Below are 25,102 nucleotides of genomic sequence, written 5' to 3'. Positions count from 1 at the left end.
CGTAATTTAACAAGCTATCATTCTGTGCCAGAAATTCTGACCTGTGGTTGTTTAGGGAAATACCTGTAGTTGGCGCTTCATGCACGTGAGCTGAATCCTAAGCGGCTATTCGCAGAGAATGCGTTTTTGCATTTAAAAAAACAAGACGCACAAAATTAAATGGGAAATAACTATAAAATTATGAAATGGGGAAATAATAATAATGCACACCTTACAGCGCACAGACGTTTAAAAGCGTGTTTGACGTGCGAGAACAACATGAGAGTGAGTTAACAGACAGAGAATTACAAATTTTGGATGAGCTGACTTTAGTGAATAGTCATTTTGTCACGCTTTATGATTACTATGGCAACGTCCGCCTTGAGCAAGCGGCATCCTTCTGGTCTCTCTCGCGAAGCCAACACGGAAGTGACTAAAACTGCAATTCATCGACTGCCCGCTAGAGGCTGTGGCTCCAGAAGGGAGTCAGTCCCATAGACCTCCCATGTTAAAATGGCCAAATTTACAGCAGAAAAATTTTTTTACAGCCTGGTACAAAAAATTATTTTGGTCTATATAGCTAATTTTGCCCTTCATGACAACTGTGAGGGGGGTTTCCGTTTAAATTATATTAAGCCTTAAAGTTCTGCATAACTAAGGGCGTGGACACTTGAGTGACAGGTGGATTGCTGCTGCTGTCACCGGCGTCGAACCAGGTGGGCGTGGTTTCAGCAACCAGCTTCCGCCTCTTTGCCCATTTTCGATTATCCGGGAGTGACGCATGGTGACGCACTGCCAAGATGGCGACGGCCGGCTCTGCCCACTTTGAGCTTCAAAACCGCTCTTCAGAAACCTACGGGTGACGTCACGGACACTACGTCCATGTTTTTATACAGTCTATGGCCTCGAGTCCATGACACGAGCACCGCTTTGACTGTACAAAACGCTGTGATTTCACTGCTTGCCGTGTCCTGTGTAGCTTTAGAACTGGGATTGATTGCGTTGCTCATCTGAAGCGTGTGCGCGCTGGAGCGGCTCGTCAAAGTAAAGTGCTAACATAATTTAAATCACCATATCGCATTTAGTTTTGAGTAGTATGAGGTTTCAAAGCATTTTAGATTTTCTTCTTATTGTGTAGGCTACGTTCATAGAGGGAGAGACGGGACATACAGTAGTGTGCACCGGTGGCTCGTCTGTGCAAAAGATCCAACAAATGAATGCATTGAAAACACAGATGGACAAAAATAAAGTGTACAGAGTTTCAATGACGATTACAAAGAACAGGTTTCCTCAAATCCAGCTCTGGAGGGGTCAATGTCCTGCAGAATTTAGCTCCAACCCTGATAAAAACTCAGCTGCCTGTAGCTTTCTAGTAACTCTGAAAACCTTTACATACAAGTTGCATATTTTAGTTTTTTGTTCAATTGTAAAGAATTTTTATTTTCATTATTAAGAGGTTTGCGCAAGAGTTAACTAAACTGTGCAAACATTCAACTTTGCTTAAATTAAATGTCTTGCTTTGGTCTACACTGGAAGTGTTCCATTAACTCTGCTAAACTATAATTACTAAAACTGAAACTGAAATATATAAAAACTAAATAGAAATGTGTTCACAAAATAAAAACTAAAACTAACAAAACCATTAATGAAACTAACTAAACTGAAATTATAGGAAATTTGAAAACGATATTAAAATAAAAACTAATTTAAAAATTCAAAACTATAATATTTTTGAGTCTATGCATGACCTGACGTTTTATTCGTATACAAAATGAGTAGATGTGAACATTACGGAGCACTGAACAGTCTCCTGCGGTGTGTTTCATTCATACTCAAAGCCGGAGGACGCTCTCGCGCAGAAAGTCCAAAACAGACTCATAGAAGTAATAACTTATGAAGTGCAGGTAATCTCTAATATGGACAAGCATCCGGCTTTCGCTGAAGCTGAGCTGAATAAAAAGCAGAAAAACTTTTTACTGATGAAACGTGAAGACCATAAACACACAATTGCGAAAATATATGGTGTGTTTTTCAAGTTATCTCCAGATAATAAATAAATATGAATAATGCAGTACGGATTGACATATCATTTAGTATAGAAACTATAAAATATATTTCCTGCCTTATTCTGTGATTAAAAATGGGAAAAAGGTGTTCGTAGTAGCCTTTATAAACCAATCATAAAAATGTCATTAGGAAAATATTGAAGTAAAATATAATAGCCCCTTGCTGCAGCTAATGTTACTTCCACAGGCTACACACAGCAATATAAACAACAGCTGTGCATGCTCTCTTAACGTAGTCCTTGTAAAATAATAATAATTTTATAATATGAGTAAACAAGCACCCCGCTCCGCTGAGATCTCCACTTACTGGCAGCTGCGGACATTACTGAAGGTATCTGGTAGTGCGCTAAATTACTAAAGGTGAAAGGTCATCGTGGGTAATTTTATTTATGGCTAAATTATTATTCATTAATTCTATTAATGGTTAGATTGGGCAGGCCTTCACAAAAGGACGTTTAATTACCAAAAATGAAGGGGAAAAGGGGCAGGTGCTCAAACAGCCCCACCCCTCCAGCCTCTGCACGTGCCTACTTAACAACCTGGAGCTCAACATGCTCAAAACAGTGAAGATGATTGTGGACTTCAGGAGACCCATTGTAAAAAAAATTATAAAAATTCCCAGCAGAGGCTGTACTTCCGTCACCAGCTGAGGAAGTTCAACCTCCTGCTCACACAGTTCTAACCTTCATTGAGTCTGTCCTGTTCATCTATAAATGTTTGGTTTGGCTCAGCTACCAAATCAGACATCAGGAGACTACAACGGACAGTCAGGACTGCTGAGAGGATTATTGGTGCCCCCTGTATAATCTCCAAGACCTTTAAACCACAGTGAGGGAAAGGGCTGGTAAAATCACTCTGGACCCCTCACACCCAGCCCACTTCCTCTTTGAACTGTTGCTCTCTGGCCGGCGCTACAGAGCACTGAGCACTAAAACAGCCAGACACAGGAACAGCTTTTTCCCCCGGGCCATATTCCACCTGAACAATACATAACACATCTCAGGACTGTACATCTGTAAATAATTTCTCAAAACATTTCATCTGTAAATGGCACATAATAGCACAGTGGCCTCTGGCGGCCTCTGATGGAATTACATCAATAAGTCTCATTCTAAATTGAGAAATGTCACCATTTGTCATAAACCCATGAATGAGGTGTCAAATTGTGCGGCTTATTGAGGACACGTGTGCTTTGATTATTTTTTTTTAAGTGATCGGGTGTACAATATTCATGCAGTGGGTGAAAAAAAAAACCCATAGACCTACATTGGACCAAAATTTGTGACATATCTCCGCATCAGAATGTCCCACTTCAGGATGGGATCATTTCACTCAGTCTAGCAAGCAGCCAATAAATAATGACATTTCAACTTACTAGCCACGCCCTAGCAACCAGTTTCAGCACACTAGCAACCAGCCCATAGACTTGGATTGAAAAAAGGGGAGAGGTATATCTGTGGATCACAACATCATAGAGACAAGTGGGTGGCCTCTTTTGACTCAGACTTCCAAGCACTCTTTAAATATCACCTTGGCAACAATCTAGTCACACCCTAGCAACCACTGTCAAAAACCTTAACAACCCAAACCTAAAGAGGGATATCTTAAAATATGAATGTCATAGAGGGATAGGGGTTGGTTTATATCATTCATACTGGCCAGCAGCCTTTAGAGTCTCATCATTGGCAGCTGTCAAGCCACTCCCTAGCAACCAAATGGAGTACCCTAGCAACTGTTTAGCAATACCTATATCTCTGCATCAGAACATCATATGGGGATTGGCTTGTTTGACACATGCTAGCAAACAGGATATTCAACATGTTACACATGCTAGCAGAGAATATGCTAATGTTTAAAACATGATAAACAAGACCCCACTAACTGCCTAGTCCCGAGTTTTGCCACGGCAAGCACAACTCACATTATCTTCAGAAAATGTACATATCTAGTCTATAGTTACATTCTTCTTTCAGTGTACATCGGCTAGCCTGAAATTGGTGTAACTCTTAAGGTACTATTTGGGTGTTGCAGGATGGTTAGGTTTGATTGATTTACTTGTTTGTTTGTTTGTTTTGCTTGATTTTTTTATCGGCATAACTCCTTATTTAGAGTTACTATTCAGTGCTTGCACATTCATGTACATTCAGTCTGCTCTTAACATGAGTTGTCCAGCAGAGGGAGCCATACAAATGTTTACCTAGCAATGACACCTTATGGTTTGAATTATACTGCATTTTTAATATGTTGGCTAGCATGGCAACCTAAATTTTTGCCTTTTATTTTTGCCTAGTTTTTAACAGAATGGCATATGTAAAAATTAAAATTTAGGACCACTGTAGCCAAGTTAGCGATGCCAAAATACATCTTTATTCATAGTTCATGATTCATGTTGGGGGTTTTTTAACTCTCATTTTCATCATTCCTAATTTAATGTGTGCCAAATAAAAGATTCTAAAAAGCCAGTCTAGATTACATTTCATTAGCTCATTAAATATGATGCCAGGAGAGACTGGTCTGCACAAACTGAGGTCAAGGACAGTAAAGTGTTCATAATATCTTTGCCTCTTTCATTAGTTAGTATAGACAAGTTTTTTATAAGGACTGTAATGTTTCGTTACTTCAATCCATGTGATAAGCTAAACCGCTCTATTTGTTTTATGGGTGGGTACTGTGAACTAACAGGACTAGAGCAGTTTGCAACTTTGTCTTGAAGGCGTAACAGGATGCTGGAAAGGAAGAACGTTCATATATATACTGTGTGCATTCTGAATGTATTGGCAAAGGTTTTTTCAGCAGTAAATTTCAGCATTCTAGACGATGTCTGTTGAAAATCTTTTATTGACATTTGGATCAAGTTCCAAAACTCTTTCCACTCGTATTGCTTAGTTGTTTCTCAAAAGACTGTTTCCTAATTTCTCTGTTTCCTAATCACATTTTGTGACTTAGAAAGCTGTCTCAAAAAGGACTATTGTGAATCCCAGCTTGCATTAATGTAGAAGCTGGATATTTGTACAATTAAAATGTTCATGTATTCGTTTTCATAGCATTAAAAGTTGTGCAAAATGTTTTTAAGCAGTGTGAACAAACTTGCATTGCTGAAACTGCATAAATGGTATTCAACCTTTGTTTGTGTGTGTGTTTTCCTGCATTCTTAATGCATGATCTAAAATGCTGAAAATCATGAATCGGTGCTAATAATTTTTTCCCCCTCTGAAAGTGTTTCTCCCTCCTTTTTTGAATGAACTTTCTCCCTGCTTTTTTGCCTTCTAGAAACCAGAATTTAAATAGCTCAGGCTGCAGGTTTGACGCATTTGGTTTTCTTCATTTTCAGTTAAATGTTTTATTTAATTTCTATAAATATGTACATATGTAAAGAATATAAATATTAGATATATAATAATTTTTATTAAAATATTTATATACTTTAAATATGCACATTATATAATTTCTTTAGCAATTTCTAAACTTGGAGCTGTAAATCAGTTGCTGTAGGAGTGACATTACACTCTTAAAAATAAAGGTGCTTCAAAAGGTTCTTCAAGCGATGCCATAGAAGAACCATTTTTGGTTCCACAAAGAACCATTTAGTCAAAGGCTCTTTTAAAGAACCATCTCTTTCTTAGCTTTTTGTAATCTGAACAACCTTCTTTCGTCACAAAGAACCTTTTGTGAAACAGAAAGGCTCTTCAGATGTTAAAGGTTCTTTATGGAACCATTTAGACAAAAAGGTTCTTCTATGGCATCGTGAAGCACCTTTATTTTTAAGAGTGTAGAGGGGAAAGGCCCACCCCTGCCTTATTAAAGCTGGTATTTCAGAAATGTCCAAGGCTGCTCACACCAAGTTGTTATGTAATAACTCTACTAGGACAAACTGGATTAACTACATAAAGACTTTAGATCTTGGCATTGGAAATATTTTTCCTATAAAAGCTGTATGTACTTCACAGGGGTTTTACGGCTTTATACGTTGGTGGCTTACTTCAGGTAACCTTCCTCTAGTAGTGAGGCTGCTTTTTTAGAGTGATTTGTGCCCTGATTATGTCCTGGTGTTATATTTATGAGCTGACGTAAATGAAAACCACTGTGGCATAGCCCTGCTAAAATAAGAAGTCTCTGATGGCCGGATCTACAGAGGGGAAGACATTATTTAGTGATGGGGTGAGCTGTTATCTCATTCAGGGTTGCATTTGGTGAGGGGTTGAGTCTGTTTTTGGATCATCTCTGGGATGTTAATGAACATCTGTGACATAGTTGGGTCTAAGTTCTATGAACTGGAGAAGCACTTTGAAGAAGAATAATGCTGAATGTTGTCACAACACTGAATGCATATTCTCTTGCAGATGACAAGAACAAGTCAAGGACGAGTTCCCGAAACCAACAGCCCCCGACAAATGGGCAACCAGATCTGGTACCGCCAGAGAGTAAGTCCAGAAATGTGGAGTACTACAAGGCTCTGTGTGAGAAGAAGAACCAGGCCATCCAGCAGCTGGAGGACACGCTTCGATCCAACAATCGCAGGTTTGAGGCTGTTGCTGTGGTCATAAAGCATCTATGTGCTGGGGTGAGTAATGAGTATTATGAGATTACATTGCTTAAGCTCATGATGAATCATTCTGCTATACAGCAGACATGAATAATGCATGCAGATGGTGTCTTTGATCAGTTGTCAAGTTAGGATTAGATTTCTTTGGTTAGTTAGATATCTAGATATCAAGTTGGGTTCTGACCGCGCAGCACTGATTGTATTGGTTTGTAGTCCTATTGTTTCGGTTTGTAGTCCTATTGTTTGTGTTTGCAGTCAGGTAATGTTGTGCTACTCCCTTCTGCTCTGTTTGTTGTGCTGATGTACTTTTAACACTTTACTTCTTTGACACAACCTTTCCTAATGAACATGTAATCTCTCCAGCTATTCCTGACTCTGGACCGATTAGAGTTTGCTAATTTTAGAATTGTCCTTGTTAAAATGGCAGTAGGAAGGCTGGGTGGCTGTACACGATTAAAGTTAATGGTGAGAAAGGGAGAACCACCACAGTTTGTACGCGCACAAAAGAAGGGAAGAGGTGCAGTTTGCTTGAGCTGGAGCTGACAGGCTATACTCTGGAGTGCATATTGGCTGCTCCAGCATAATCTGGACCAAGACCAACTTTAATCTAAAAGGCACTACCATAATTAAGATCTGGCACTTAAGGAATCAGTCCATAGAAAGGGGTGTATGTTTTTAAAACAAGTTTCTCTTTTAGGTCCAGGTTCACATTTTTACTTTGAGGGGTCACTGCCATACAGACCACCACAGAATAATTTAAAGAAGGAGAGTACAACATTAGCTCTTCTCTTAAACCAAGATTCTTTCCTGCAAGTGGTTTTTATTTAGTGCTTATCTTAAATGTATGAGGCACAATTTCAGCTTGTGCTGCTTTTGAAAATTCAATGTTGTATATTGATTGTGAATAGATGTACGAGTCGAAAAATTAGGTTCTACAACAACATTTCATGACAGTAATCATATTTGTAGAGCTTGAAAGTGAGTGTAGTGTTTTGGCAGTGTCCCGTATAGGAATCTGTTAAGCATTCATTAGGAGGTTGGGCTTCAGCATGTCTGTGTGAGATTGTACCAGTTGCTGCCTTGATATGGTCAGAAGCACGCTGAGATGCCTCGAGAGCTGCTGAGGGCTGCTTCATATCCTTTGTTTGCAATGAGCTGTCAGCACACTGTGTACATTGCCATAATTTCATTATAAGAGGCCACACAAGATTTCCCTGAAGCAGTAACATCAATTAATATAGTTGATAATAATAAATGAATGTTTTTAAGTATTTTCCCACTTAAGGTCTTGGTGTGATCACATCATTCTAAATATTTGGCTTTCATTTTTATTTGTGATATTTGGCTTTTGATACAGCAGTAGTTAAAATTGTATTTAGTATTGATTTGCCTCGCCAAACTATCCAACATTATTCATATGTTGAATTTTTAACTGAAAGTTTTTGTTTACATTTTTTTTTAATTTGTTTATTTATAATACAAAAGTAATCTGTTGTTGTTGTCTACTGCATACAGAAAAAAATAGTGGTTTTTTTATTGTTTCTAATTTTTTATTACTAATTATGATTATTATTATTATTATTATTATAAAAAATTGTTGATATAATTAAAATAGTAATCCGTTATTTTCTATTGTATGCAGAAAACATAATAAAATGGTTACTATTTTTTCTGTATGCAGTAGAAAATATATATTTTTAAAAATTCCTTTTTATAATAATAATAATAGAAATAATAAAATATTTACTAATAATGTTATAATCGTTTTTTCTGCTGCATACAGAAAAAAATTATAGTATTTTTTATAATAGTTATAATAATAAATAGCAATAAAAGTTACTATTATTATTAATAATAATGTTATTTTCTAATGCATATAGAAAACATTATAGTATTTTTTATAATAATAATAACAATAAAATAGTTACTATTATTATTAATGTTGTTATAACAATCCATTATTTTCTACTGCATACAAAAAAAATTATGGAATTTTTTATAATAAATGGTTTTTAACAATTATTTTTATTATTATTATTGTTGTTGTTTTCTACAGCACTTTTTTTGGTGTACAGTAACTCCAAACTAGGTATGGACCTCCTTTACTTTTGACACAATTTTATTCTGATAGCCTTGTTTTCATTTAAGACCGATTAAAAGTGACATCCTTTGTTAAGGTGTATTGTCCAGTTGTTAACATTTAATAATAATAAATACGGCTATTAAATTGTTTCCTGCGCTGCTTTCAGTTAGCAAATTCTGAGAAGGTGCTGAAAGGAAAGCAAGAAAAAGACAGCAGTCCTCCTCTGTCCTCATGTCCTGTGGGAAGGTCACTGCACACTTCTTCTGTAACATGCACCATTTCATTAAGTGCCACTCAATCATCCAACTGTCAGACATTTCATTTTTTCTGCTCTCTTTGCTGTACTTGCTGTGGGTGTCCTAAAGTGCAGCATTTATGTAGCAGCCTACCAAGCACAATATATCCGCCTCCCTCCATTGCCCTTTTTTTAGATATATTACGGTATCCTTTCACCACTGGGAAGGCAAGTGGTTGGAGGAGGTGAGAGCCAATGAGCTTTTTCCACTAGTCCCTCCGATGTAGAGCCAGACGGCAGAGAGAGGAGGTAGAGGTGGCAGAGGTTCATGCATCTGGGCTGCTGTCTTCCTGCATTCTGGACTGAAGTCACAGACGGGATCATGGGCTGCTCCGGCAGCAAAGTGTGCCTTAATGCTCCCTGCACTGGACACAGGGTAAAGATATTATCCTCACCGCAGGGTGCAGGGCGGGATAGATTGGCATTTGAAAAGGGATAGCTGTGGATGCCTATGTAAAGCATGTCAGTTCTGTATGATTAGTTTGTGGTATTTTTAAATCGGATTTGTTATACTGTTTGATTTATTCTAATGAATATGCTATGATGAGTTTATAACTGCAGTGTAAATGTTGCTCTGCAAGTGTTTGCGTTGATCTCTGGGGGAAGGGGCAGGTCAGGACAGCAGCACGCGTTTTTTGAAGTGGCTTTGTGTTGGTTGGGGAGGCTGACAGCACTGCAGCTGTGCCGCTGGCTGTCCTCCACTGTGAAAGAGAGAGAAACGCTGCTGATTTCATTGCTCTACATTCGGTTGTTGATGTCATTTATGCTTTTTTTTTTATTATTATTATTATTATTAAACCCTTAGAAAGCTGTCATAGTGGTGCATAAACCACAAAGCTGGGCTATGGGATGCTTGCATGCCCATGCAGATATGTCACGACTATTGCACAACAATTGGTGTTTTCTTTTAATACCTCGTAACAGTAATAAGTTACAGTAAAGCCTGTTTTCTTTGAATGCTTCTGGCCTGCAAATGCTTTGCTAATAGGGTTATTTGTCATGCCAATCAAGCATGATTAAAACTGAAAAATATCCGACCCATCCTGTCCTGTGATTTGACAGATACCCTTCGAAGGAAAAACCTAATACATAATTCATGTCTGCCAAAGGAATTTCAGAGTTGTTCATCATGACATTAGATTTCACTTGGCACTGCCCTGCTCTATGGCGACATATTTTTTGGCATTTTGTGTTTGAGTAATATGATGCATGTGTTGCATTGAGAAATGTTGAACTGGTTTTCCTTCTGTTTTCCTGCAGCATGAGGAGATGATGAAGCAGCGCAAGGAACTGTCTCAGGAGCTGGTCACCTTGCGTGAGGAGCTGGGTAAGTGTGTGTGAGTCATTGTAGAGTGCTTGGCTTTCACTATCTGCAGAAAGAATGGAAAGAGCTTCCAAAATGAAGCTGTTTGTAATTAATGTAATATTTGGATTGCTGGTCACAAGGTAATCATTGGGATGAACAGTAGGTGTGCCGTTGCTTGCCGTAACATGCAGACTACCGTGACCTCTCACGCTACCGTATGATGGCCTCTACTGTATCTGTCAGAATCTGTCAAAAGTTTGGACACATCTACTATTTCTGTACTATGGAGTAGTGGTAATAAACTACAAAAACACAAATATGTGACCAAAGAAGGTTAAATGTGTTTTTTTAGCAGTGCGCTTAAAAAGAGCTTCTCCTCCAAATTCATGTAGTGCATCTTGGGATGCTTTTTAAATCATATTAGAGTTCCCATGTACATTACAATTCAAAAGTTTTGGGTCAGTCATTTTTTTAAAATACGTTTTTTATATTTTTTTAAATATACTCTTATTTGGAAAGTATGCATAATATTTATCAAAAGTGACAGTAAAGACATTTATAATGTTACTAAAGATTTCTTTTTTAAATAAATGCTGTTCTTTTGAACTTTCTATTCATCAAAGAATCCTAAAAAATATTCAGCACACACACAGCAAATGGCTGCAATATAACAAAGAGTGAAAAATTTAAGGGGGTCTGAATACTTTCCGTACCCACTGTATATAATTAAATAGAAAACACTTATTTTGTAGTAACATTAGTAAGCATAAGAGACTTATTTTTTTCCAACACTTTTTCCAACTTTCTAAAATCTTATCGACTTCAAACGTTTGAATGGTAGTGTATATAAGACACTTGTTAACTTCATTATTCTGTCATATTTACCTGTTTAGTTATGTAAAGAACTGCATAGGCACATTTATATTTGCATAAAAACAAAAAAATGCATTTAAGCTTGGCCACTTTGGACACTATATATATTTCTTATGTTCAAAGTTTTGACTGGTAGTGCGTTTGAATTTACCTACCACTGAGCGTGCTTACTAGTACATGAATTATCATGTGTTTGTAGATAAAGAGGATGGTCTGTTTGTTTTATTGGTCCTGCTGGAAGAGCTCTTCCCTCCCATAGGGCTCATTTAGGAGACCCCTCCAGAAAGCACATACTTAAGGCAGAGAGTGTGAGCCGTCCTGGAATGTGAAGGTCATGCTCATGTCTGTCGACAAGGTCAGGCAAGTCTGATGTCCCTCACAGTCTAATGGGCAAAGTAACATGAAGAAATGAATTTAGTATCAGCCAGTGTTTCCCATGAGACGTCTGATGCATTGATTTCACAGCTCATATTACCACCTGAAAACTGAGCGTATTCAAGGGAGAGATATGAGGGTTTATGTTCTTTCTTGACTGATATACAGTATCAACTGTGTAGGATTAATGTCTTTTTTGAATCCGAAAAAAAAAATTCTCTCACTGAGCATGCTTCATACTAGGGCTAAAGCAGAAATTAATACTTGAAGCTTTTCTTGATTAAACAGCGAAACTAATAGCGCAGCTATAATTGTGACCATATTGTGACTTAATTTCTTCTCTCACTGAGAGACAAAAAAGAATCACTCTTTACTATTATAATCACCACTTGAGCATATTAGCACATTTCAGTGCTCCTGACCCCTATACGAATTCTTCAGACCACCTCTTGAAGTCACAATGTAGCTGCAAGTTTCACTGTTTATAGCTTCAAGTATTAATTTCTGCTTTAGCCCTAGTATGAAGAGAGTGATGTCAGTGTAAATACTGCAGCGTGCCATGTTTTTTGGCACACACCCAGAATTCCCTTATAAAACAAAAGTGTCTTTTAACACAGGACAACTGCTCTCTTCCAATGAAGCGAATTCTGTCTTCACACAAAACCTGCTAGAACTGTGTCCAATTAATTTAGCTTGCTATTTGTCATGTGACTTATTAGCTTTTCTGTGCCGAATGCTAACTTCATTGCAGCCACTTGCCTTTTGTGTCATTTTGTGAATAGTTTTAAATATAAAAACATGCTTATTTTGAAAACAACAGATGTCTAGACGAGGTCACGTGATTGATTTGAAGCAAATTCAAACAGGCCTGTTAAATGTAGTTTCATTTTCCATTTTGATAAAAGAGATTAGATACAAACAGATGTGCATATGCATAAAAACAACATGTTTGTCAAGCTTTCTGCTGCCAAGAACTTTCTGAAATTAGCTAAATATACTTGGATGCATGTGCACAGTCATTTTTGCTGACTGTCGAGTCATGACCTGTTTGTCCTTTTTTTTTTTTTTTTTTTTTTTTTTTCTTCTGTGGAAAAGTTTTCTCTTTTCTGCTTAATTTCAAATTGAAAAAAAAACTATCAAAATGTACACGGACCCTCCTCCTTCCTAACTGTCTGTTTTTCCTCTTGTTTGCATTGTTTGGATTATTTATAGGCCTTCATCTGTGCTCTACATCATAAATGTAACCTATAATAGAATTACACTGCAGATTCATGAAATTCATCAAGCCATTATTGAGCTCTGGGTCTGGCTCATCTTCTATGAGTGGATCTGATCATGGTTTAGCTCTGCTTACTGTTTCTTGTACAGCAGGGTCAATAGATACCGTTCTTATTCAACCCCTAATAACAACTTTTATAATGATTCTGATTGTAACTCATTTTAAGACTCTCTTTTAAAGGGGAAAAATCTGTGGTTTTCATCTCAGTATACAGATGATTAGATTGCAGTGCCAGTAAGGGATATGACCCAAGTTTCCCTCTGGAGAACAACAGCCGTTCTTGTGTTGTGACTCATTCAAGTAATTTATTTTGCTGACATGCTCTTGTCCTTTGTTAATAGATGAGGTTCAGAAATGGCAACTGATGCACCGGTAAACAGATGAGATGAGCTGAACAATCTGGTGTGATTAAGCTGTTATTCTACACAAGTTAGACATAATTTTGTTCCCAGCATACTCACTGAAGGGGTTTTTGCGCTAATGTGAGCATCACATTAGCCTCATGAAGTGAGTGGACTGGTAAGCTCTGTTTGAAACAGCTGCCTGGTTTTCTGCTGTTATTTCATTATAGTGGCTTGGGCCAGGGACTTACTTAAAAGATACTTACTGGCCTTTGCTTGCTCATTGCATCACATGATTTTGTTGGTTACGCCACGTCTTGGATTTGGCGGACAAGTTTTTTAAATATCAATAAACAGTGAAGCAGCTTTAATTTTTATTCAATAATAAAACTTAAAGTAGTTTGGCTTCATCTTTTTTTGTTTCATTCCTTTATTTTTTATTCTTCGTTGTGATCTGAGGACTGTTGTATCACCCTGACATTTTTGACTTCATGCCTCTTTAAAACATCACATACATTTTTATTTCAAGTCACTATATGTATGAGTTTATTTATCCATGCAATTCATTTATTTATAAAAATCTAATTCAATACAGATATTTAACCTCCTGAGACCCTGCATCCTCATATGAGGACATTATATTTTAGTGAGACTATACATGCCACAGTTTTAAGTCTGGATGTCCTGTACAGAGCACATGCAGGGCTTTTCAGAGATACTAAATGTTTGGATGTTTCACCATGACCACTCCCTCTCCTTGGTCTTCAAAAATCTCTGATATTAATTTAGTGACACTCTTATAGAAATATGATAATATTTTGTAATTGTCATTTAAATCGGACCCATTTTTAAACTGTGTGTCATAAACCAACATCTCAGGAAAATGTTATGGTGTTTCAAATCAAAATATGACTTTGTTACGAAACAGGAGGTTGATTTCATACATGTCCTCATATGAGGACACCGGGATTAAAAGCATGTTTATTACGCATTTGGGGAGACACAACAAATGAATAGGGAAAGAAAATATATTTCAATATTCCTATGAAATATTATTATGAAAATCTTGCCAATTATTACTCTCAATATTACACTTCTTTTTTCATTACATGTTGCCCCAAAAACACATTTATATGCAAATTAGATTTAGTTCATAGATGCATTATATATAATGAGAAAATCTGTTTGTGGCCATTTTACACACATTTTGCATGAAGAAAAATGGTATATCAAATCATTCTTTTATAACATAGTTGAGAATTATCTTTTATACAAAGTTTGGTAAAAAAAAATCCTGAAAACTAAAAATGTATTAGTGATTTTTTTTAAAAATCAATTGTTTTTGCCTATGCATGTTCATTCATGTCTTTTTATTTTTTTAAAGAAATTGAGTCCCGATGTCCTCTACCAAGGACGTAGCATAACTTATGAATGAAATATCATTTTTATTTTTATTTTTATTTTTTTAATGCTCTAAACAATTTAATGACATCAAAAAATATGAATTTTTCACTAAAATGTTTTGCCGGGTCTTAAGAGGTTAAATAAATGCATACGTGTATTAAATAAATATTTTAATGAATGAATACAGATATTTAAACATAAATGCAGAGATATAAATAAATACATTTAAATACAGGTAGTTCAAGTTCAGTTTATTTATAAAACACATTTAAAAATGGCCACAGGCCGACCAAAGTGCTGTAGTTATTTATTTTCTATCATTTATTTTCATACAGACAAATAAATAAATACAGATATTTAAATTAATTAATTAATTAATAAACAGACATTAAAACAAAATAAATTCAGACCAAAAAAATAGTCAAGTCATTTGCTTGCCTATATGAGTCCTTTTAATGTTGTACCTTAATTATGGTAAACCATAGGCCATCTATCCAGCCAGAAAACCAATATAAGAGTTGGGCAAATGTAGCTAATGCTCACAGGGACAGTGTCTGTGAGACAGTTGGGATTGAGAGAGCGTAGTGACAGGTTAGAAAACGCCCGTTCATTATGCCTCTGTGTATTAATGTTCCTTTTGTTGAACTTTCCCTCAGTTGTAATTTGACGTGTTCCTTGTAACAGTTGACGTTTTATTAACAGGACTGCTGGAGATACCATAACAGTAGAGACAACTGGGACTCAATGCAGAATACTTGAGTAATGAATCATAGCATTGAGTGTTGGCAGGGCCTGCCCTGATGTCAAAGCAGCAAATGGACGAGTTGGCCTTTCAGCATTTGCTCTGGTTATCCCACTGCTGTCTACATATAGCATATCTATATTTTCATATCACAACCTGGTGCATTAGATATCAGATGTCCTGCTCTTTTTGAAGTCAGAAGGTTGCTTGTCATCATGCCAGAAAATAAGGCAATCATCTTAAATGGTGCTTTATGGGCTTGATGTTTGCTAACTGAATCACTTAATTGATCTTCTAACTTCCAAATGATCTGATCTTTTCCCCAGTGAGTTCGGCTCACTCCTGTGAGCGTCTGGAGCAGGAGAAGGAGAAGCTGCGTGCTGCTTTTGATGGAGTTCTACAGAAGGTCCAGGAGCAGCACCACTCGGACCTCGCTGACCTCGAGGAGAGACTGAAGACCTTCTACTCCACTGAGTGGGAGAAGGTCCATCAGACCTACCAGGAGGAGGCTGACAAGTGCAAAGTTCAGATGGAGCAGCAGGTGTGGAGAACAATGGGCCTTTTCTCTTTTGTCCTCTAGTGTCCTGACACACTTTTTGTTGGGTATACTTGATTTCAGATGTCTTAAGCTGTCATATTAATACTTAAACAAGATCACTTTCTCATAACTATGTGGAGTAATTTCATTGCTTTTGTTTTTCTTGTATCTTGGCATATGAGCCTTGATCTTGTAATCGTTTGGGCGTATGACATCTGATTTCCTAATAATTTATACACTCAAATAAACCAATAAGACTTTTAGGAAATTATTTAATTTGTACTTGTCTAGCTAAAAGAGTTGCGAGCAAAACATGAGGCTTTGAAGAAGGAACTGGAAGTCAGCCATATGGAGGCGGTGGATGGCCTTAAACAACAGTTTGAAGAGACTTTCAAAGGTAGATAATATTGTGCTTCGTGTTGTTTCTTTCTCTAAAATTTGTGTGTATGTGCTACTGAATATTTTGGGGACAAATTTGTAACCAGAAGCGAGCTAAACCTGGCAAAATCTCTGCAAACCTTCTTTTAGGGACGTCCTCATTTGTGTATGGTATAAAAGTAAAAAAAATTAAAGTAAAAAATAAAAAAAAAAGGTCATAAAAATAGATTTAGGGTTAGGTTATACTGTTTATAACTAGCTGTATATAAAATTGTAACAGTATACAATTGCAATGCAATGTCCCCATTTAGTTGTCCCTATTTACCACAAATTTTGGATGTTGTGGGGACAAAAGGACAGTCCCATTAGGAAAATTTATAAATCAAAAATTAAAATTTTATAAATCAAATCATGTCTGTTAGGTTTAGTAGTAGGTGTAATGGATAGAATATAACGTTTGTACAGTAGATAAACCATCATGTCTATGGAGACACAAAAATCCAACAAAAAGTGTGTGTACTAGTTTTGACTATACTTGTGAGGACCAAATGTCCTACTTATATTGTGAAATACTTTGACAACCCACTAGTGAGGACTGGTCCTCACTAGTTAAAAAGGCTTAACCATTAACCTGATAGAAAGTCAGTGGAAGTCTATGCAAAATCCTCAGTAAGACAGCGAAACAAACGTGTGCACTTGTTACTTGAATGTTTAAAGGCAGCAGCATTACCTCTCGTGCTCAGATATATTCTGCTCTGTCTTGACTTTCTCAGAACTCAAACAGTCCCATGAAAAGGAAATGCAGTCTCTCAACGCAACACTGAGGGAATCAGAGGACACGTTATCTGTAAGGCAGTGACCAAAAGCTGAAATTTTCCACACAACATTAGTGTTCCCCATTCACTTTTCCTTTCTTGTATTTTGCCCTGTCAAAATGTAACAAACATTTTCATATCAGTACATTTTTCCCTCAAACAGAATCGAATTCAGGAGCTCATGGCAGAAAATAGCAACCTCAAAGAAAAGCTGAATGCTGAGGTGAAGAGAAGGATGGATCTGGCTGAGAAAACACAGGTACGTTATCAGTCCTGTATAGCTCCCAAACATCTGCTATTGATAGTAATGCGTCGCTGCTTTTAAATTAGACTGGTCTTTCCAATCAGGGTTAAGGAGATTCCGGAACTCTCAACATTCTGAAAATGCATGCAAGTATATTTAGATAACTACCCTGCATAATGCTGTCAGACCCTGTCCTATACATAGAATGACGATGCAGCACAGGGAAAGTTCATATATGGGTGTTTCTTCAACTCCGGACACTTTTGACCCTTCAGCTGTTAGAAAATAAAGTGTCTTACATTTATTTATACATTTAGCAGATGCTTTTATCTAAACACTCTTAAAAGACAATTTTCACATTTTAGTTTGTTCACTAACAATACCCAACAGTGTTTATATTCACACACCACTGGAGAATTCTTTATTAGAGACAGTAACATTATTTTTGGGTAAAATTGTACAGTGGGAATGACACCAAAAGTGGAAATCTGAATTTAAAACCGTATACGTTTTTTCTTTTTCTCACACTAATTATTATTATAGTATATTATTGTCTGTTAAGTTCACTCTTATAGATGATTATATAGATTAATTAAATTCCACAAATTTAAGCATGATAACATGATTTCAGTCTTAATGATCCAGGTTGAGAAAGCCAGTATATATTCCTGATCTCCCTTTTCTTATGTTGAAGAAGGACTCCCATATTCTTTATCTGGAGCAGGAGCTTGAAAGCCTTAAAGTAGTGATGGACATCAAAAACAAACAGATCCATGAACAGGACAAGAAACTCGTGCAGATAGACAAACTGGTGAGCTCAATTATCTGTGGTGCATAATGCCGTTTTGCAGGAGAAATTCTTTGTAGTCCTACTTTCTAATCACAGTAAAGACATAAACAGTTTAAAACAGTAAATCTGATGCTTCTACAGTATCTGTGCTGGAAGAAAACTAAGATTTGATTTATTCTTAGATGGAGAGGAATGTGAAGCTGGATGAATGTCTTAAGAAACTGCAACAGGAAAATGAGGAACTCAAAGCCAGAATGGACAGACATGCAGCTTTGTCAAGGTAGCATACCACAAGCTCGTGTTCATAAACGTGATACCCTTGGGTTTTTTAGAAATTATTTTACTCAATCCACCTGTTTAGCTTCTAACATTTGGGTGTTTCCCCAGTGGGCTTCATTCAGTTAAACCTGTAGCAAACCAAACTCTTTGAAGTTTCATAGTATTTGCATGTGGTGTGGGTAGCAGAGAAATTCTACAAAATTGCTTCTGGCTGTGCTGTGACACTTTAATTGCTTTGATTACTCTCTGTGCTCTTGTGGTGGCAAGAAAGGTGCGTTTTCATTTCAGCAAAGCTTTGTGCTGAGACCTTCTGCTCTTTCATCTTGTGCAGTAATAGTGACTACTTTAATAAAGTTCACCAGAGTTGACTTGTTCCATTGCAGACAACTGTCCACAGAGCAGGCGGTTTTGCAGGAAACCCTCCAGAAGGAGTCCAAAGTAAACAAACGCCTGTCTATGGAGAATGAAGAGCTGCTCTGGAAGCTCCACAACGGTGATCTGAGCAGCCCCCGTAAGGTCTCCCCTTCCCCGTCCCTGAATCTCCAGTCACCGCGGCACTCAGGGGCATTCTCCAGCCCTCCCGTCTCGCCCAGATAACAATGGCCTTCAGCTTCCAGGAAGCACTTTCATACAGGACGGAGTGCTTCCTGCATGCTGAAGCTGGTCTGGATATATATTCATATCTCTCAATATGAAATGAATTTTCATGACTGAAGACTATATTGCACAGAAGCACTTACCAATGAGACCACCCTCATACTTTGCCTTTCACATCTGACTATGGAGGAAAAAGGAAATATCTCAGGGGTTGTAGAAGGTTTCTCTCAAATTTTTGTTTTTTCCTCCTGGATTACTTTGTTTCCTGGAGTTCCTGATTTTTACCACCTCTCTATAGAGGACTGACATTAGAATCCACGACTGGGGCCTTTATCAATTTATGAAGCTTTTCCACCAGACGCCTTGAAGTGTACCTGTATATACCCAGATCATCTTTGCTCTGGGACAAATGCCCAAATGCCAGCCGGCCAGTGGACATTTCCCAGATGCTGCTGCTCGTGTAGCATTTGGTTTCCCTTTATTTTATGCAGGACCTGGCTCAGACCCCAGATGAACCTTTCACTTCATAGATCAACATACCATAAACTGACTGTTACTATTTACTCAAATGGAAATATTCATTGATCTCAACCAGGTGTTCTCAAAACTTTATGCAAAAAAATTTTTCTTGTTTATATCATGCCTTTATTTTTGATTTTGCAAATGGTATTTTTATTATCATCACACATTAAGAACCGCAACAATGTAAGCTTTGCCCAAATCATGATGCATGTTTCATCACAGATTTGCTCTCCATATCACTCATGTATGCATAGAAGAGATGCAATACAGTGACTGATGCAGAATAAATTATTAATAGTTGATTCAAAGTCTTGAATGTTTTGTTTTAATGCCTGTATAAAGTTTGAATTCCTCACTTTCTTGGCAATCAGAGATGCAGTCTAATGGCAATGGTATGCTATAAATGGACAAGTGTCTGATATTGAAATGGCATGTCATTGGGCAGCCCTGTGACTGAAGGCATGTACAATTGGGAATCAGCGATTTTCTTGAATACAGGTTTTGTATATTAATCAGTATGATTGAGCCCTAGGGACAGATTTGAGTGTTTGTTTGTCCTTGTTTCTATATTTATGTCTGATCGTGAGACCAATGTAATGACCGAGCATGTTTCGTGGCCTCAGGAGCTCCCCCTCTGTCTGAAACCCTCCACTGCAGCTTTACATTCAAGCTATTTACAAAGACGTTAAAAAGCAACTGAAGAAAAAAAAAATTATGTTGGTATGTATTGCGAAGCTGTTTGTGTGGATGTTGGTGTGAAACTGAAACTCGTGAAAATATGCAATTAATAAAGAATTAAATTAATCTGGGTGTAAATGTCGCCCTGTGTTTATAACATGTAATTGATAGTCAATCTAAAAATCTAATTTGTCATTAAAGATTTTGTCTCACTCATGTCATTCCAAACCTGTATGGAATTCTCTAGAAGAGACAAAAAAAAAATTTGGTAACCGTTTGAATGTACAGCGCTCTCTCCCACCTTCAATACCACGACTGAGATTCCCTTGAGCAAGGCACCGAACCCCCAACTGCTCCCCAGGCGCCGCAACATAAATGGCTGCCCACTGCTCCGGGTGTGTGTTCACGGTGTGTGTGCTCACTGCTGTGTGTGTGCACTTTGGATGGGATAAATGCAGAGCACTAATTCCTAGTATGGGTCACCATACTTGGCCACATGTCACATCACATTGTTTGTTTGTTTGTTTTTTTTGTCCATATAATGGCAGTCAATTAGAACCGAAACTGTTATCAATATTTTACGTTTCACAAAACAAAGAAAGTCATACTGGTTTGGAATAACGTACTGTAAGGGTGAAAAAATGAAGACCGAATTCTAATTTTTGAGAGCACTTTCCCTTTAAGGGGCCAAGCAGTGAAATTGTGCAGGAACCTGTTGTATCTGTTGGTTTTCTTATTTATTTTCTTCATGTCCAGGCTGGAAGTCTATGGCAGCATTTAGAGCTGCATCGATGGGCTTGCAGTTTGACTGTGATCTGTTCTGTGTTGTGAATTCTACTGTAACTTATTCTTAAATTGCTAATAATTCAATAACCGAAATCTCTGTGAGAGGAGGAGAAACGATGTGTCGCACTGAACCAAAATAAGAACTGGGCTCCCACTGCACATTCCACATACGGAGTCCATTAGAGCAGAGCACAAAGCCTTCACGCTCCTCAGACATATTTCATGCATCTAGAACTTAACACCTTCCATTTTCAGTATTATAGGTTCTTGATGGAAAAACACTATTTCACAGGCAGCGGTGCATTCATAAACCGTGTTAAGCATGCTGTTGATTTACCATTGAACATGAAGCTTGCATTAACTTGCATCATTAAGTCTGCTGAAAAGAAGCACTTTATTTCCAAGTCATATATAGAATGCATGTTTTTCATAAGGATTTAATTCAGCAGCAAGAAGCCTGAAGTGTAAATGGAGTCCAGCTCAGCTCAATATATAATCTTTATGTTCTTCTTCCTATTCATGTGACTTTACCATTGTGGCCACCAATGTCTCGCCATGCTTATTTTTGGTGCTGCAGATGTACTTTCCATAGTCAATCGTTTCAACATCATCCACAATCATGACGCTCTGGGAGATGCGTGTTGTGTGTCCCACACCGCGGTTTATCAGGCGCCAGGAGTCATGAATATTCACCGGCCTCTGACCCTGAGAACACGCGTCATATTAACACCTATCTATCTGAATCTACACTACCTGTCAAACATTTAGAATAATTGACTTTTTTATGTTTTTGAATGAAGTCTCTTATGCTCTGTAAGATCAAAAATACAGCAAAAATAGTAATATTGTGAATTACTGTTACAATTTAAAATGACCGTTTTCTATTCTAATAAATTGTAAAATGTAATGTATTCCTGTGATGCAAAGCTGAATTTTCAGCATCATTACTCCAGTCTTCAATGTCACATGACCCTTCAGAAATCATTCTAATATGCTGATTTGCTGCTCAAGAAATAATATTCTTATTGTAAGTGGTGAAAATAATTGCACTTTTCTTAAGGAAAAAAAAATAATGTACCACTCACCTGGCCAGGATACCTCCAGCTGAAGCTGACATTCATCTCAGGTTCACCCAGAACTGTGCAAGTAACGTTAAAGATGTTTCCACCACTCAATGTGTTCGAAGAAGCCTCAATAGTTGCAAAAGGGGGGCCACTAGGCACTACGAGGGGCAAAATGCAATTTTATTTACAATTTTATTTTTAGTACTGTTATTAGCAGTACTATTGTGCTCTCCTCTTACCTTCCACATACAGCAGCTGGTATTTAGTGGATATTTGTGGAGTGATTTTCGTGGTGCTGTTGGCTTTGCAATAATAAGCACCCTTGTGTTCTGGACTGGGGTTTTGGATGATGAAGCCCTTAGTGGGATTGTAAGAGATCTGGGTCCCATCCACAGCGATTTCTTCTGCAGGAACTTCCCTGTGCAGCGAGACTTTGATTTTGGGGTTTGTCACCCGGCACGGGACGGTGGCGGGCTTGTCAGGGCGCAGGTAGATGATCTCAAAATGGATGGCAGAGGGGACAAACAGCTCATCTTTGTCTAGATACAAAGAGAATAGTAAGAATGTCTTTGGAGTTTCAAGATGATGTAGATGTGTTTGTGTGATATGTGAACAGATGCTGTACCTGTAAAGTAAATGTAGGTCACAGAGGTGCTTTCTCCATCCTTTGCACATTCTTCTCCATCACAGAGCACCACCCGGCAGCTGTAGTCCCCCGTATCAGCAGCAGAGGGCAAGGTCAGAATCAGCTGACTGTACCGCTCATGCTGCTTGATGCTGGAACAACGCAGTCAATCAAATCTAGACCTGGGCTATGTTGGAACAGCATACTACTTGTATTATTTCTGCAGTATATAATATATATACTATGGACTATATGAGTCATTCTACAAATGTAGGGTTCGTTTAAAGAAAATAAACACTCAATGAAATCCAGTAAAAATTGAATTCATCTATTTTCCAAGGCAACATCATTTTCTTTCAGTTTGACTTCAATTTTTAAACTTTTTTATTAAAATAGAAAGTTGTATTTATTTAAATGCAGTGTAATCTTGTAATGAAAATTAACTGGCTTTATTGTAGTAAAAGTGTAGTAACCATGTTTTTTTGGCATATTGATTACCATTTGTATAACCACAGTTTTACTACAAATACCATGGTTATAGTTAAACCATGGTAACCACAAATTAACCATGGTTTTGCTACACTAACCATAGTTTAACCATGGTATTTGTAGTAAAACTGTGTTATACAGTTGGTTACCATGATTACTATATTAAATGAATAGATAAAATGAGAAAGAATACCTGAGACGGTTGTCATTGAAGGTGTCCAGATAAGAGGGATACGCCCAACCTATATTAGTCCCTTTGCATCTCAGTTCCAGTGTTTTCCCAGGATTCAAAGAAAGGCTCTCGCCCAATCTGAGAAAACGGGCTTTATCAAGGACCTGGGTGAGAATAGACTGGCCCTTGCTTCCTGCCTCCTTTTCTTTTACTTTGGGGTAGCGAACCTTCACCCTCTTTCTTCCTGTTCTAATGCGGTTCTCATCAGCCTCTTTCTTACGCTTGACCTGCTGACACACACCTGGATAAACCAAAACACAGTTTTCCTAGTCAACAGCGTGTTGTTTCAGCATTTGGATGTGACGGGCAAGCTTTACATGGGGAAGTTCTAAAGAGCAATAACATTAATTTATTCACTGCTAGTAGACATTAAATATAATACAGCATATGTGTTTAATTTCTCTCTTTGTGACACTTTATAACTCCTATGACCAAGCCAAAAAAAGAAGGAGAGAGAGAGAGCAAGCGAAAGAGGTTTCTGCCATCTGGAAATCTGCTCTATATTCTTCAGCTTACAGCTGTACAAACAGCAAAGCTGGAAGTATGCCTTTCTTGTTCTCTGTGCAAAAGCGTACAATACTGAAGTTCATTGAATCACAAATTCCTTTTAAATTCATTTTTGACACATGCGAGGATCATGAGGTCTAGAAGAATATTGTATACAGATCGTTTGATTCCTTTTGATTCTGATTTCTGTTTGAATGAAAAGAAAGAAATCATTTTTAAAAAAAAGTTACCTTGTTAGGATGCAAACATATTTGATTCTCTATCTTTTGTCTCTGTTGTATAATTTAAACGTAAGTTTAAGTAAAACTCTGCCCTGATCTAATCTCTCCTCCCCTTTCTACTCTGGAATTTGGTTTCCATTGGCACCACTGGCACACCATACACGTTCATCCAGAAACATCTCTCAATTTATTTTCTTTCGGAACAAGAGAAAGACCTTTTTATTATTATTTTTTTTTTTTTTACTTCATGTTTTGAAGTAATAATAACCAGGCAGAAAAAAATAAAAGAGATCTGCTCACCATTTTGGACCTCCAGCCAGAGCAGTGCCAGTGTGAAGAAGAGCCAGAGCTTCATGTTGGCTGAAGTGGAGAGTTCCAGCAGGGCACACGGTGCTGTTCCTGCTGCTCGGGAGGCCTGAGAACAGCACAGGAGCTCTTCAGCCACTGTCTGTCCCGCTTACACACAGTCAGCTCCATCCTTGTGAAAAAAGAGGAATTTCCCCAGCCCATCTAACACACTCCCCCCTCAGTGTCAGTCTGTGATCCTCTAATGCCCTCTGTGGGACTGCAGCTATTTGCGCTATTGGCCTCATAATCCAGATAACGTCTTTCAAATTTTTAAGAATAGTTTACTCGAAAATGAAAAAAAAAAAATGCTGTTAATTGTCTCACCCCCCCCAGACCATCCAAGACGAATATGACATTCTTTAGAACAGTAAAGAATATTTTTATCTGAACATATGGTCATTCTTAAAGGTGGGGTAAGCGATTTTTCAAAAACACTTTAGAAAACGATTCGGGCCGAATAGCAAAACAAACTTGTAGCCAATCAGCAGTAAGGGGCGTAACTACTCAGGATGTATGCAACAGCTAAAGTCTGTCTAGTACACTGGACGCAACAAAGCGACCTTTGAAAATCATTTGAAATTTGTGTCAATACGTCATGAATGGAATGCAGCAGCAGTTTTGCTTTGTTTCACAGAACTAATCCGTTGCCTGGGTTTCGTACGTATGTGTGGGGTGGTCAAAATAGGGGCGAGACACTTTTGGG

The 25,102-nt window shown here is 37.6% G+C and overlaps 2 protein-coding genes across 5 annotated transcripts in view; one reads left to right on the top strand and one right to left on the bottom strand.

Annotated features, from left to right (window-relative positions):
* The window catches only part of LOC107561108 (microtubule-associated tumor suppressor 1 homolog), a 41,987-nt gene extending 21,622 nt beyond the window's left edge, over positions 1-20,365 (top strand). For 3 of the 4 annotated variants that reach the window (XM_016245490.1, XM_016245465.1, XM_016245471.1), the window contains 9 exons: positions 6,386-6,606; positions 10,227-10,293; positions 15,613-15,827; positions 16,116-16,221; positions 16,976-17,049; positions 17,181-17,276; positions 17,956-18,072; positions 18,234-18,331; positions 18,714-20,365. In XM_016245490.1, coding sequence (XP_016100976.1) covers positions 6,386-6,606; positions 10,227-10,293; positions 15,613-15,827; positions 16,116-16,221; positions 16,976-17,049; positions 17,181-17,276; positions 17,956-18,072; positions 18,234-18,331; positions 18,714-18,927 — 1,208 coding nt within the window. In that variant the 3' untranslated portion in view covers positions 18,928-20,365. The remainder of the gene's footprint in view (positions 1-6,385; positions 6,607-10,226; positions 10,294-15,612; positions 15,828-16,115; positions 16,222-16,975; positions 17,050-17,180; positions 17,277-17,955; positions 18,073-18,233; positions 18,332-18,713) is intronic. The other variant, XM_016245480.1, reaches the window with a different exon arrangement.
* A 583-nt stretch (positions 20,366-20,948) lies between these two features.
* On the bottom strand, positions 20,949-24,517 carry LOC107561130 (platelet-derived growth factor receptor-like protein). The gene is made up of 6 exons (XM_016245501.1): positions 24,352-24,517; positions 23,285-23,564; positions 22,603-22,754; positions 22,217-22,516; positions 21,999-22,135; positions 20,949-21,618 (listed from the first exon to the last, which is right to left on the bottom strand). The coding sequence occupies exons 1-6, from the start codon at positions 24,404-24,406 to the stop codon at positions 21,427-21,429; spliced, it is 1,116 nt and encodes a 371-aa protein (XP_016100987.1). The 5' UTR covers positions 24,407-24,517; the 3' UTR covers positions 20,949-21,426.
* Positions 24,518-25,102: the final 585 nt, after the last annotated feature.

The sequence above is a fragment of the Sinocyclocheilus grahami genome, unplaced genomic scaffold (genome assembly GCF_001515645.1).
Source record: "Sinocyclocheilus grahami isolate Dianchi unplaced genomic scaffold, SAMN03320097.WGS_v1.1 scaffold23.1, whole genome shotgun sequence".
In the NCBI taxonomy this organism is placed as follows: Eukaryota; Metazoa; Chordata; class Actinopteri; order Cypriniformes; family Cyprinidae; genus Sinocyclocheilus; species Sinocyclocheilus grahami.
The sequence above is the reverse complement of the archived record's forward strand: the minus strand, read 5'-3'. Positions and strand labels throughout refer to the sequence as shown.